The sequence below is a fragment of the Sceloporus occidentalis genome, unplaced genomic scaffold, assembly GCF_023333645.1.
Source record: "Sceloporus occidentalis isolate IW3139 unplaced genomic scaffold, rSceOcc1.0.p SCAF_1, whole genome shotgun sequence".
Taxonomy (NCBI): Eukaryota; Metazoa; Chordata; class Lepidosauria; order Squamata; family Phrynosomatidae; genus Sceloporus; species Sceloporus occidentalis.
This window is the reverse complement of record NW_028316981.1, coordinates 134084106-134096468: the sequence shown is the minus strand read 5'-3', so window position 1 is coordinate 134096468 and position 12363 is coordinate 134084106. Positions and strand designations below refer to the sequence as shown.

Here is a 12363-nt window from a genome sequence, read left to right as displayed (position 1 = left end):
ATTTTGTGAGAAGTACAATCTTCCCTCCACATTCGCTGACGTTAGGGGCACAGGATCCCTAAGAATGTGGAAAAACCACAAATAACAAAAACACTATGTTTTTACCTGAGAACACCTCTCTAAGAACCTCTAGGTCCTCCAGTGCAACTCTGCCAAACACCGACCACAGAATTGCACTGGAGGACCTACAAATGCCTTGTGGAGTGTTCTCTCCAGGAACCTCTAGGTCCTTCAGCGCGACGGGGCGATAGCCAATTCTGGGACAGAAGTAAAACTCTTATGGACCACATAGTATTTTGATCTTTTTCAGAATTGTTTATTCTAAACTAACCCTGTACACTATGGCCAAAACCCATGATAAATCTTAAGAAGGCAGTTATGAAATGGCCAATTTCATTACTCACTCCAAAACAACAAGATTGAAAAGGCAGATACAGATTAATTTTGATGGAGGGTTGTGGATCTTTTATATACAACTATCTACACTTTTGCCAGAAGATAAACTAAAGCACACATAAATGAGTACGAAGTGCATAAATGTATTAATTGTTACATTTATATTCTACTTTTCCTTTGAGTAGCTCAAGGAAATTACCATGGTTTACCTCCCTTCTTTTATTCTCTCAACAATCCTGCAAGATAGGTTAGGATGACAGTGTGACTGGTTTTAAATCACTCAGGGAGATTTATGGCTGAGCGGGATTTAAACCTGGGTCTTTATACTAGATTCCAATGTTTATCAAGCTAACTGCTATACATCTTTTTGCCTAGCGTGTCAGGGATTGGTACCATATTATTGCATTCCCATAATTTCCTGGAAACTTATCACAGACCAGGAGCCAATGGCTTGCAGAGACCATCACAGTGAATACACCTGCTCTTACCAATGTCCTTATTTCTGTTACAAAGGGTAAATTGTTACAGAACTGTAACTTTGTTTTGTGAGGGGAAAGGAAGAAACACATGGTACCCAAGCCAGGATTATATGGTTACACGCTGATTGTAGGCAAAGAAGAAAAGAGATGCTTTCACAGCCAAGGGTCAGCATAACTCATTCAAGACCTGGAGCAGATCCCCTGAGATCAGCTCTGGGCACGTGGAACCTGAAGAGTAGGAAATGATAACAGAAGTCCTCATTGGCAGAATGGACATTGGGCACAGCAAACGCAGAAAGTTCAAACTGTCCGCCAGTCAAAAGAGTTGGCTTGTAACCTGTTCCCTTCAATGACAGAAGAGGGTTCTCCAAGTCTTGAACAAGCACAAAACAACTTAACCCAGTATGCTAGTTCCCAGCAGAGCTTGGAAAAGTAACCTTTCCAGTGTCCTAGCCCCAGCCATAGAATTGGTTTACAACAAATAAATAAATAAATAAATAGGGGTATCTTCCTTTTTAACCACCACAAATCTTAATGGATGTTCTATGATGAAAGTGTTATCCACATATTGGAACCATGTTGTAGAAGATACTTCCAGTGGCACAATGGATTCTATGAGCAGAGAGATGGGTTAGGCATGGGAAGCCCCCTGAGCCCCATTATAGCAAACCTTTACATGGAACGCTTCGAAAAATAAGCCTTGGAAACAGCACCAAAAAACTCCACAACCTGGTTCCGATATGTGGATGACACTTTCACCATCTGGAGCCACGGGGGAAAAGATCTGACAGTGTTTTTGAATAATGTGAACAACGTCCACCCAAACATCCAATTCACAATGGAAAAAGAAAAGGAAGGAACATTGCCATTCTTGGATGTTCTGGTCACCCACAAACCAAACAGGGACGTAGCCAAGGGGGGGGGGGTTCTTGGGGTCCGGACCCCCTCTTCCATTAGAAAAATGCATGGTGTGTGCTGCTGCACCGCCGCGCCCAAGCCCCATTATAGTGATGGCACTTAGTCTGGCCCCCCCACCCTTCCTAAAATCCTGGCTACGTCCCTGAACCAAACCAAAGTTTGGGCCACACAATAAACAGAAAACCTACACACATGGACAGATACCTACACAAGAACTCCAACCATCACCGAGGACAAAAAAAGGAGCACAATAAAAACACTGGTAGACCGGGCAAAAAGGATCTGTGAACCCCACTTCCTGGAAGATGAATTGAAGCATCTAGACTGGGTTCTACAGGCTAATGGTTACTCCAGCTCAGACATCAGAAGGGTTGCCAGACTCAGAAAAACCCAGAGGAGTGAAGACAAACGACCATCCAAAGGGAAGGTATTTTTACCATACATCAAAACAGTCACAGACAGAATGCGGAAACTGATGAGAAAACACAACCTGCAAATGATCTACAAACTGACCAAGAAAATCCAGCAAATGCTGCACTCAGCGAAGGAGAGGAGACACCCTGTCTTGGATGCAGGAATTTACTGCATACCATGTAGCTGCAGACAAGTTTTTCATAGGGACCACCAAACAGTGTTCAAACATGAATCACGGAACATGAGACACTGTAGACTGGGCCAGCCAGAAAAATCAACAGTAGCAGAACATGTTGTAAGCCATCCTGGGCATAAAATGCTATTTGAAAACACTGAAATTCTGGACCATGCTAACAATTATCGGGCCAGCATATACACAGGGAAACCACTGAAATCCACAAACACCTAAACAACTACAACCGGAAAGAAGAAACCCTTAAAGTAAACAAGGTTTCGCTACCAGTCCTCAAAAACACCAAAATCAAAACTCAAAACATGCAAATGAACACCACGCAGGGTGAGGGGATTTCCCAACAGATGATGGATCATCAATTAAATAGACACCATGAGGCCTTGCCATTCAATACAGATGCACACACAGATTAACATGTAAATCAGATGCTCTCAACCAAAGGTGACACAGTATCTATATATACTCCACTCACTTCCATGCCATCATTCTCTGAAGACGTCAGTCACAGATGCTGGTGAAACATCAGGAAAAACTCTTCTAGAACATGGCAACATAGCCTGAAAAACTGACAGAAAACTGTGGTATAGTGTTGGACTCTGGTGACCAGGGTTCCAATTCTGGCTTGACCGTGGAAACCCAGTAGATGATATGAAGAAATTTGCCAAGATAGGACCACCATAAGTCAGAAACAACTTGAAGGCACACAACAATAAACCAACGACTGAAACCAGAACTTCTCTGTGCAAAACATACACATTGCCAATGAGCTATGGTCCCAGTCTCTTTCCAAAGTAACGTCCCAATTTTGCTCTGAGGAGGTAAATAAGGACACTTCCAATATGTGTAACGGAAGAAAGACTGAAAGCAAATAAATACATTTCCCACCTTCCTTGTCATTGTGGTGAAACAGTGGTCAAATACCTCCAATGACCCAACAAATTAATGTTCAAACCATGTATTTTTACAGCATCAGTCGTCTTCAGAATTAGAGTTCTGTAGTCAACACACTACAACAGAAGCCAAATATCTTTCTCTGACTGTACATGCAAATAGGAATCCACAGCTCAAAGGGGATGGTAACAGACCAGCCCTGCTATGAAGGAAAATCAGTTGGCCATCTTTGGCAGCCCATTTGGGATGACATGAAGAGGCAGCAAGGGAGGTGGAACACATATTTGTATATTTTTCTGCTTCAGCTACCCAGTTATTATTTTTATATCAGTTCCTATTCTTTCTATACCTGCCGGTTCCAGGTTGATTCAGCTTCCATCCTTTCATAGATTAGTAAGATGAGTACCTAGCTTGTTGGGGGCAACTGGCTTACAGATTGTAAACCATTTAAAGATGCATAGTTCACTATGAATTGGTATGGAAATGGAAATGCTATTGCAATTGCTTCTGGGAGGATATGGTCACAAGGGAAGGTGATCTGTCAGACAGCCCAGTTCCAAGTTTTTTAGGGTTTACGTAACTTGATTATTCTTGGATATTTGCTACTCAGCTGTGTGTGTATGCGTGTATGGGAAAACATTTGTTGTTCTACTTCTGGGTAGCAAAATGTACTGGGTCATCCCCAAATGTGTGAAATGGGGAGTGTGATGAAAGATTAGCCTCCAGTCAAATTTGTATAATCAATATAGAGGCTGTGAGATATGTTTCAAATAATGCTTTATGACTGAACTGAGATGGATTTTCTTTTCTTAGTTTTATAATGCTTTCTTTTCTGTGTCTCAATATGCAAAAAGATGTAATACTGATGTGAAAGTTTAATTTCCTTTTGGGAGGTAACTCAGATATAAATAAGATTAGCACTAAGTATTCAGGGAGGTGTGTCTTATTTCTCCCAGCTGGAACAGAAATGATATTTTAGGAGATGAACAATACAATTTGGACAGGTTTCAAGCACCTGAAGTCTGTACAGCTGGACAACAACTGTGTTTATTTAGTGATGTCATAGTGATTTCAATAGGACTTACTTTCAAGTGAGTGCATTCTGGAGTTCTATTTCTACTGGATTCTTTGTATGCATAGGATTATAACCTTGGGATTTATTAGGCTTTCCCAAGCGGGCCCAACCTGAAATGTTGGTCAATAACCCCCATAATTCCAGAATTTATGCTGTCTGTCAGATTATGGAAGTTATGACACAATGTATTCAGATGGCACCAAGCTGGGGAAGGCTAGTTTATATAAGACTACATGATAAACATGCACACACATAGACCGTTTATACTCCAAGGAAAGTAGAAAGGACATGTACAGGCAAGACAAATCTTGAAAATAAATAGCTGCCTCTACTTGCACTTTTACCCTATTCTGGACAAAGCCAATTGTACTGTATTGAACAGCCAGGATTTGGGGGGGGGGGGACACAAGCCACCCCTTACAACTGGCAAAAGCTACATCCTTTCATTTCAAATCAAGCTGAGGTCTGGATTCTTATTTTTGCGGACCCTTCAAAGGCTTGCTTTAAAGGGCTCCATCTCCTCCCTTTCTTGCCACAGCTCCTTCTCTGTCAGAGAACAGCACTGCCCACAAGAAGACCAGTGTTCTGAGTTTGTATTGATTCTTCAGTTGGAAGCTCTTCTGTCTCCTTCCCCTCCCTCGCCCACGTCCTGTAACAGTCTCTCTATTCTTAGCACCAACCTATTATCTTGCAAGATACTTTCTCTGAAAAATAGAACTTCAGGAAGTTAGGAAAACAGGAAAAAGAAAGCTGACACTGAAGGGAAGGTTTTCTGCAAAACAGAACCAAAACAGCTGCTTTAAATCTAGTAAATTTTTCTGAGAAGTCATACATACGTTCAGACTGCAACAACCAAACAGGGCTTTCACACACCATGAAAAGAACCCCACATTAAGAGGATTTTTTTTGGTCTGTGTGTGAACTTGTTGCACTAAAAAAAAAAAAAAAAAAAAAAAAAAAAAGAATACACTAGAATAACAATTCCAGAATTTTCTGCTTCAAGTCAGTGGCACTTTCAGGGAATGAGAGATCTGCAAATGGTAGGGGGGAAAAGGCAACAACAACAATAACAAAAAGTCCTACAGCATCTTTAAAATACTTAAGAAATTTAATATGGTCTGATCTTGTAAAGGAGAACCTCTAGCAATCTTTATCATGCCATTTTTCTTCAACTTGTAAACTGGCCCAAAAGCAACCAAGCAGAACTAGAGCATGAAACAAAAGCCTTTCATCTATAACCCTTCAAAAGAACATTTTCGTGGTCTACCTTAACTGATCTCTGGTCTATTGCATCTATAGATCCTAGAACTAGCTATTCTTGTAGAAGAATCCTGTCATTAATTTGTTCTTTGTCAGTGTGGCTTATCCCACTATGTTTAGTCAGAAAGCAATTGGTGTATACATAAAAAACTGTGACTCAAGCACTCCTGAACTGTGGAAAGGATCATATTCTCTCACAGTCCTTTTGAGACCTGTTGTATCTTCTGAACAAAGCACACCAAGCATATATTTTTCTTTTTCACAGATCACAGGGCTGGTGCTTCCATTAGACAGGTTGAAGAAGTCACCACAGGCAGTAGATTTTTATATGTTACGGAAAGATAGCAAATTGTTTATTATTGAGTATTATGATCACAGTATCACTGTATCTTAACAGGCAAAGGGAGTGGAAGTGTTTATGAAATTTTGTGTCTAATGTAGCAAAATAAGCGAACATGGCTTAGGGTTTTCTGCATGGTTGGTGTGTGTGTGTGTGTGTGTGTGTGTGTGTGAAGAACCATACTCTGCTCTGCCTTAAGGAGCAAAATGCCTTAGACCTGCATAACCAGGAGCCAGCCAGTCAGCCAAATAAGTTCTATTTATGGACAATGGTAGAAATTTTCAAAAGATGTTTCTCTTCTTTTTTTAAAGAGAAAGTATCCGTAAGAAACCCATAACATCTGATTTTCCAAACCAGAAAGTGGAAAAGAGACCTCTTCCTGATTAGCCCACAAAATGCACTACATCAGAGGCAGGCTGGCAATTCCTGTGGTGGAGCCAGAAGGGATCCGATCCAACTAAATGAGACAATTTAATGGTACAGTAAAGGTTTCACCCTTTTTATGTACTAGTACCTCTACGTTAAGATATAAACCAGACGTTCTGGTCAACAGGCTCTGGAAATTGTGTCTCTGGAAAATCTTCTAAAGATGATGCAGAACATCAGGGGAAATATGCAAATTCTAACTGTGTAAATCAGAATTAGTCCATGCAGGCTAACTTATTTGCTATAGCATAAAGTAGTTGAAATGCTATGGGTGCTCCAAAGGCTTTAGTGTATGCACTCAGTGTCAGATTCATTTTCTGTTTTAAATCAATTAAAATTATTTCAGTTTTTTTAAACACACACACTTTACATTATTCACTTGAGGTCAAGGCACCCAACAGTATTAGGGTTTTCTCCTATGGAACAAAGTGATAATTTCTGAAACATTCAAAATTCTATTGAATATTATTTTAATCTTTTAATTGCAGATCCAAAGGCTCATTTAATGACTGCCGGTGTAGGCTTCCTTCTCCCTTGCCCCACATTCAGTTTCCTTCCTCAAGTGAACTGGATATCATGACCTACATTGTGAACAGTTCACCATGTGTTCAGATCACAACCCACTCTGCTTGAGAAGTCAATGTGTGTGTACATTACTAATGAGTTGGCTATGGGGAGAAACCCAAACCAATGCATGTTTGAAAGCATGGCAAGAGAAGGGAAGGAAAAGGCCACACAAATTGACCTTTGAACTGCAGGATCAGAGCACCTCAGTCCAAGTCCGGCATCCCTTACATCAGTGGTTCTCAAGCTCTGGTCTTTCAGATGTTTTGAGCTTCAACTCCCAGAAGCCCCAGCCAGCATGGCCAATGGTCAGGGATTCTGAAGTCCAAAGGATCAGCAGGGTCAAAGACTTAGAACTAATGCCCAAGAGGGGTGGCTCCTTCTCCCCAGCACCGTTTTCTGGCTTCCAGCTGTCTCTCCAGAGGCAGCTATGGATCAGGCAGGGCCCGTGGGGAAGGGAGGAGGAGTGGGCAAGTGCCCTTTCCTCCACCCCCCCTCCCGGACCATTCCTGACCCACAGCTATCCCTAGGGAGGCAGCTGTGGGTCAGGCAGGCCCTGTGAGGGGGGAGGAGTGGGCACGTGCCTGTTTCTCCTCCCCACGGACCTTTTCCTGCCCCCAGTTGTCCCTCTGGAGACAGCTGGAGGCTGGAAAAAGGCAGGGAGCAATAACAATGGGCATGCGTATGCCCATTCCTCCTTCTCCCTGGCCTGTGCTGGGCGACGGCATTGCGTGCCACCCGTAGCTCACGTGCCATAGGTTTGCCATCATGGCTCTACCAGCTCACCTCATAGCAGCATTTGCCCACAAGGCAGTGTCTAAATGTAACTCACCATTCTGTTTTTCCCCTCTCCTTAAAGTGTTTATTCTTGGTGTGTTCAAGTCTTTGCTCAGTTTACTACTGAATACAGTTCTCCAAAACCTGTTGCAATCCAGATTGCCTACAACACCAGCATGCTCCCTTGCTGATTGGAGATGATGAGAACTATAGTCCAGTATGTCTGGAGGGTATCAATTTTCCTCAAATTGAGGAAAGCTATGTTTAAACACTTTCTGCCCTTTATTGCATCTTGGCCTAGCACCACCACATGTTTTACTTTACATTTTACAGATATCAGGAAGGGACAATTGTTTGGTAAAACACAAATTTTCTCCCTTTACCTTACACAACAGAAATTCTCTGGTTCAAACCTTGGTAATTGAGCTTAGCAGAGTTTGAGTATCATTACAAAACGTGTATTTGTGTCTACGCCTTCAAGTCACCCAACAGAGCAATGCACCAACTGCTCCACAGTTTCCATACCCAATTTAAATTGCTACACCAAATTTTCTGAATGGGTATACAGTATAAGATACTGCATTTACTTAGGAGCAAGCCCAAAAACAAAGACAATGTCCTATCTCCGTACCTAACAATGTGACAAACATTTTTTAAAGATACATTCTTTCCTGTGTGTACGTTTAGAGGTATTGCTTCCATGAAAATAAACAATTCTGCAAACAAACTATCAGTTACTCAGTCCAGGCATGCAAAACTTGCTAACTATAATAGAAGCATCTAGAAAACATGAAGAATTGCAACGTAAAGCCCACATTGACTTTCACTGCACAGTTGCTCTTGCTCCTATGTGGAATTTTAAAGGGATACAATGCCCAGTAAATGCAGTAATCCTCTTGCATTTTTTCAGTCTGTTTTGGACATCTTCTAAACTAGAGGTCAGAATCATTCAGCCATCTGGATGCTGTTGGACTGCAACTCCTAGCACAACATCTAGAGAGCTGTATGGTTCCCATCCTGATCTAAACCCTCTGTGAATTTTAGTAAAGGAAGCTTAAAAAAAACTTATCTGGATATATGTCTGTGGAAAATGCCCTACTACCAGCCCTGAAATCCTGCAGCTGAGGTATCATGAATGAAGTGAACTGGTGACTGAAATAATGAATTTATCTTTATGACATGCTCTCCATTCTTTTTAAAGTGTTAAAGAAGAACCAAGGGAGCCCTGGTGGCGCAGTGGTTAAATGCCTGTACTGCAGCCATTCACTCAAAACCACAGGTTGCGAGTTCAAGACAACCAAAAGGGCCCAAGCTCGACTCAGGCTTGCATCCTTCCGAGGTCGCTAAAATGAGTACTCAGACTGTTGGGGGCAAATTAGCTTACTTGCTGTTCACCGCTATGATCTTTGGAATAGCGATATATAAATAAATAAAAAACAAATTAATTAATTAATTAATTAATAAAAAAAACAAATTAATTAAACATGAACATGCTTACATTGCTCCTAGATTCTTGGGAGATGTCTCCATTGAATTTAGAAGCAATTATCTCAGAGCAAACAGGTAGAGAAAAGGAGGGCTGTCTGAATAATAACAACAATAATATAATACATTTTATTTCTTTCCCATCTTTCCTGAAGACTCGAGGTGGGGTACAACATGTTAAAACACAAGTAAAAATGTGTTTTAACACAGTTAAAAACAGATAACCCTACACTTAAAATACAAGGCTATATAATCATTAAAATACACTCATAAGGGTTCACATACAGATTAAAAAGTCATGATTTAAAAGTGTCTGGATAGGCCTGCCAGCTGCATCCTAAAATGCCACCTTCACTATGCGTGGCATCCTCTCTCTCCAATTTTAATTTTAAAATGGCCAGTGCCCAGATCCTTGGGATGCAGGACCAGGGTGACCAGAGGTCCTAACTGTCAAGGAGGACAAGGCACCCCAAATGTAGAACATTCAAGAAAAATGGAGGATGTGACAAACAAAGAAACAAACAAAAAAACCCAAACAAACCTAAATACACTAATATAAACTCATGCTTCTTAATGATGCTCAGAATGGTGGACATTTTGAAATTCCTCCTGAACTGACAGTTGGAATGTACAGCATGTCCTGGAAAATAGGAGGATGTCTGGTTACCTTGTGCCAAACCATCACACGTGGTTCAACCATCAGTCAACCATCAAGAGCTTGCTACTTACCAGGCTCCCCCAAGTCCTCCATGCACAACCGACCCCACCAAGGGATCTGCCCCACAACACCACCTGCCCAGGGTTTTAATGCATGATCATGTCTGACCCTAAGGGGCAACAGATCCCCCTCCCCATCCCCACCTCCATCCCCTTGCTTGAAACCCCCTTCTGTCCATCTGGCCCTGATGCAGGGTGACCAGGGGTCCTAACTCCAAAGGAGAATAAGGCATCTCAAAATGTAGAACACGCAATAAAAATAGTGGATCTGGCCAAGGAAAAGCTAAAGACACTTATACAGATATAAATCCATGCTTCTTAGCTATGCTCAGAATGGAGCAAATTGTGGGATTCCTCCTGGACAGAAGGATGGAATGTAGGCCATGGCCTGGAAAAAGGAGGATGTTTCTGGGTCCTCTGCCCCCAAAGGACTCCCTTCCTTCCCACCCAGAGTGATCAGATATCTTAATCCCAAAGGAGGACAAGGCACCCTGAGATGGAGGACAGTGAGGAAAAAAGAAGTGCTCCAAACACTCCCAGAAATGCCAATGCATGCTTCTTGGTCCTTCTCAAAATGGAGGAGAGTTCCTCCGGGACAGATGATGGGGGACATTTCTTGGTCCTGCTCAAAATGGAGGATCTTTTGGGAATTCCTTCTGGAGAGAAGGGGGAAAGGGAAGGCCTTCCCGAAAAACGGAGGGCATTCCCAAGGAAAGGCTCCAAACCCTCCTAGAGATGTCAATGTATGCCTCAGTGATGCTCAAAGTGGAGGACCTTTTGGAATCCCTCTTGGGCAGAAATGGAGGACCTTCCCAAAGAGGAGCTCCAAACAGGCTCCTGGAGGTGTCAATGCAGGCTTCTTGGTCCTGCTCAAAATGGAGGGCTGGAAAGGGAGCCCTGCCAGAGAGGCCAGGGGAAAGGAGGACGCCCTACCTGGCCCTGCTGGCCGCCCTCCTCCTGCTCCTCCTCGAGGCTGCTGAAGCTCCACACCACCAGCAGGCCCTGGAGCAGCAGGATGGCCAGCGCCGTGGCAAGGGCCAGCTTGTACCGCCGCACCAGCTTCTGCACCCGGACGCTGGCCACCATCTTCATGCCCGGCAAGGAGAGAGAGAGAGAGAGAGAGAGAGAGAGAGGGAAGGAAGGAAAGAGAGAGAGAGAGGAGGAGGAGCAGGAGGAAGGCGACCGAACCCAGAAGCCTGCAGACCGCGGGGGCGAGCACGCCCGCTGCCCCGGGGACGCGCACGCCGCCAAATTGGGGAAAGGGAGGGGAGCCTTGGGTGGGCTTTGCCTCTCTGGCTTCGAATCCCGGCTGGGCCAGGGAGCCCCCTAAGTGAGTGCCACTCTCTCAGCCTCCAAGGCAAAGGTCTGGCCTCCTCTGAGCAACTCTGGCCAAAGAAGCCCAGCACAGGCTCACTCACTGCGCGCCTTCAAGGCCTTGGAGAGGGGCTTTTCTGGGCCAGGCTTGTCCAGAGGAGGCTTTTCCCTTGGCCGCCTTCCCCCTGAGGAGGCTGAGAGAGGGAGGCCTCAAGGCAGAGGAGGAGGAGAGGGATGGGAAGCAGGGCTGCATTCCTCCCTCTGCCTTGGCCGGGCTGGCGGGGGCTGAGGGGAGTTGCAGTCCAGCAACAGCTGCCAAGGCACACGATCCCCCCCCCCCCCTGCATTCAGGGATCCCCGAGGGAAGGGAAGGGAAGGGAAGGGAAGGGAAGGGGGCTCCTGTGCCAGATAGCCTTTCCCTGAGAAGCCTCCCTTGGGAGAGGGCCAGCAGAGGGGGCCTCCATTTCATCACCTTCTTCTGCCCAGGAGGAGCCCCCAAAGACCCTCCGTTCTGAGCAGGAGCCACAAGCATCGAATGATATTGAAATATATATGTGTGTGTGTGTGTCTGTATATCTATATCTGTCTTTGATCCGGTCTTCCATTTTTCTTGGATGTCCTCCATTGGCGGGGCTTGTCCTCCTTGGAGGAAGAGGGGGCTCTGTCTCGCTGCCCTCCTCCCGGGGAGCGGAGCGGAGGCAAGGAGGGCGGGCGAGAGGGGCTCCAGCGCAGGGCCTCGGCCGGGGGAGGGCCACCGTTCTGGGGCTCGCTTGGTTGCCAATTCCGGTTTCAAGTTCGATTAAAGGAGGCCATGCAGTTGCCCAGCAGAACTAGAGATGGGAAAGGCAGAGGGCAAGGCTCCTCTCTGAGCCTGTGGAGGGGGGGGGTGTCTACACACACATCTCTCTGAGTTTGTGTCTCCCTGTGTGCATATTTGCCTGTGTGTATACAATATATCTCTGTGTGGTGTGTGTGTATCTCTCTCTCTCTCTCTCTCTCTGTATGTGTATATATATATATATATATATATGCATGTGTGTGTCTATACATATTGTGTATGTGTGTATATACACCCATCCCTCCACATTTGCTGGGATTTGGGGCACAAAACCCC

The 12363-nt window shown here is 44.3% G+C and overlaps 1 protein-coding gene across 3 annotated transcripts in view; it reads right to left on the bottom strand.

Moving 5' to 3' along the window:
• XYLT2 (xylosyltransferase 2) overlaps positions 1 to 11129 on the bottom strand; it is a 42273-nt gene extending 31144 nt beyond the window's left edge. For all 3 annotated transcript variants that reach the window (XM_089536885.1, XM_089536890.1, XM_089536898.1), the window contains exon 1: positions 10869 to 11129. In XM_089536885.1, the coding sequence (XP_089393011.1) occupies positions 10869 to 11027 (159 nt within the window). In that variant the 5' untranslated portion in view covers positions 11028 to 11129. The remainder of the gene's footprint in view (positions 1 to 10868) is intronic.
• Positions 11130 to 12363: the final 1234 nt, after the last annotated feature.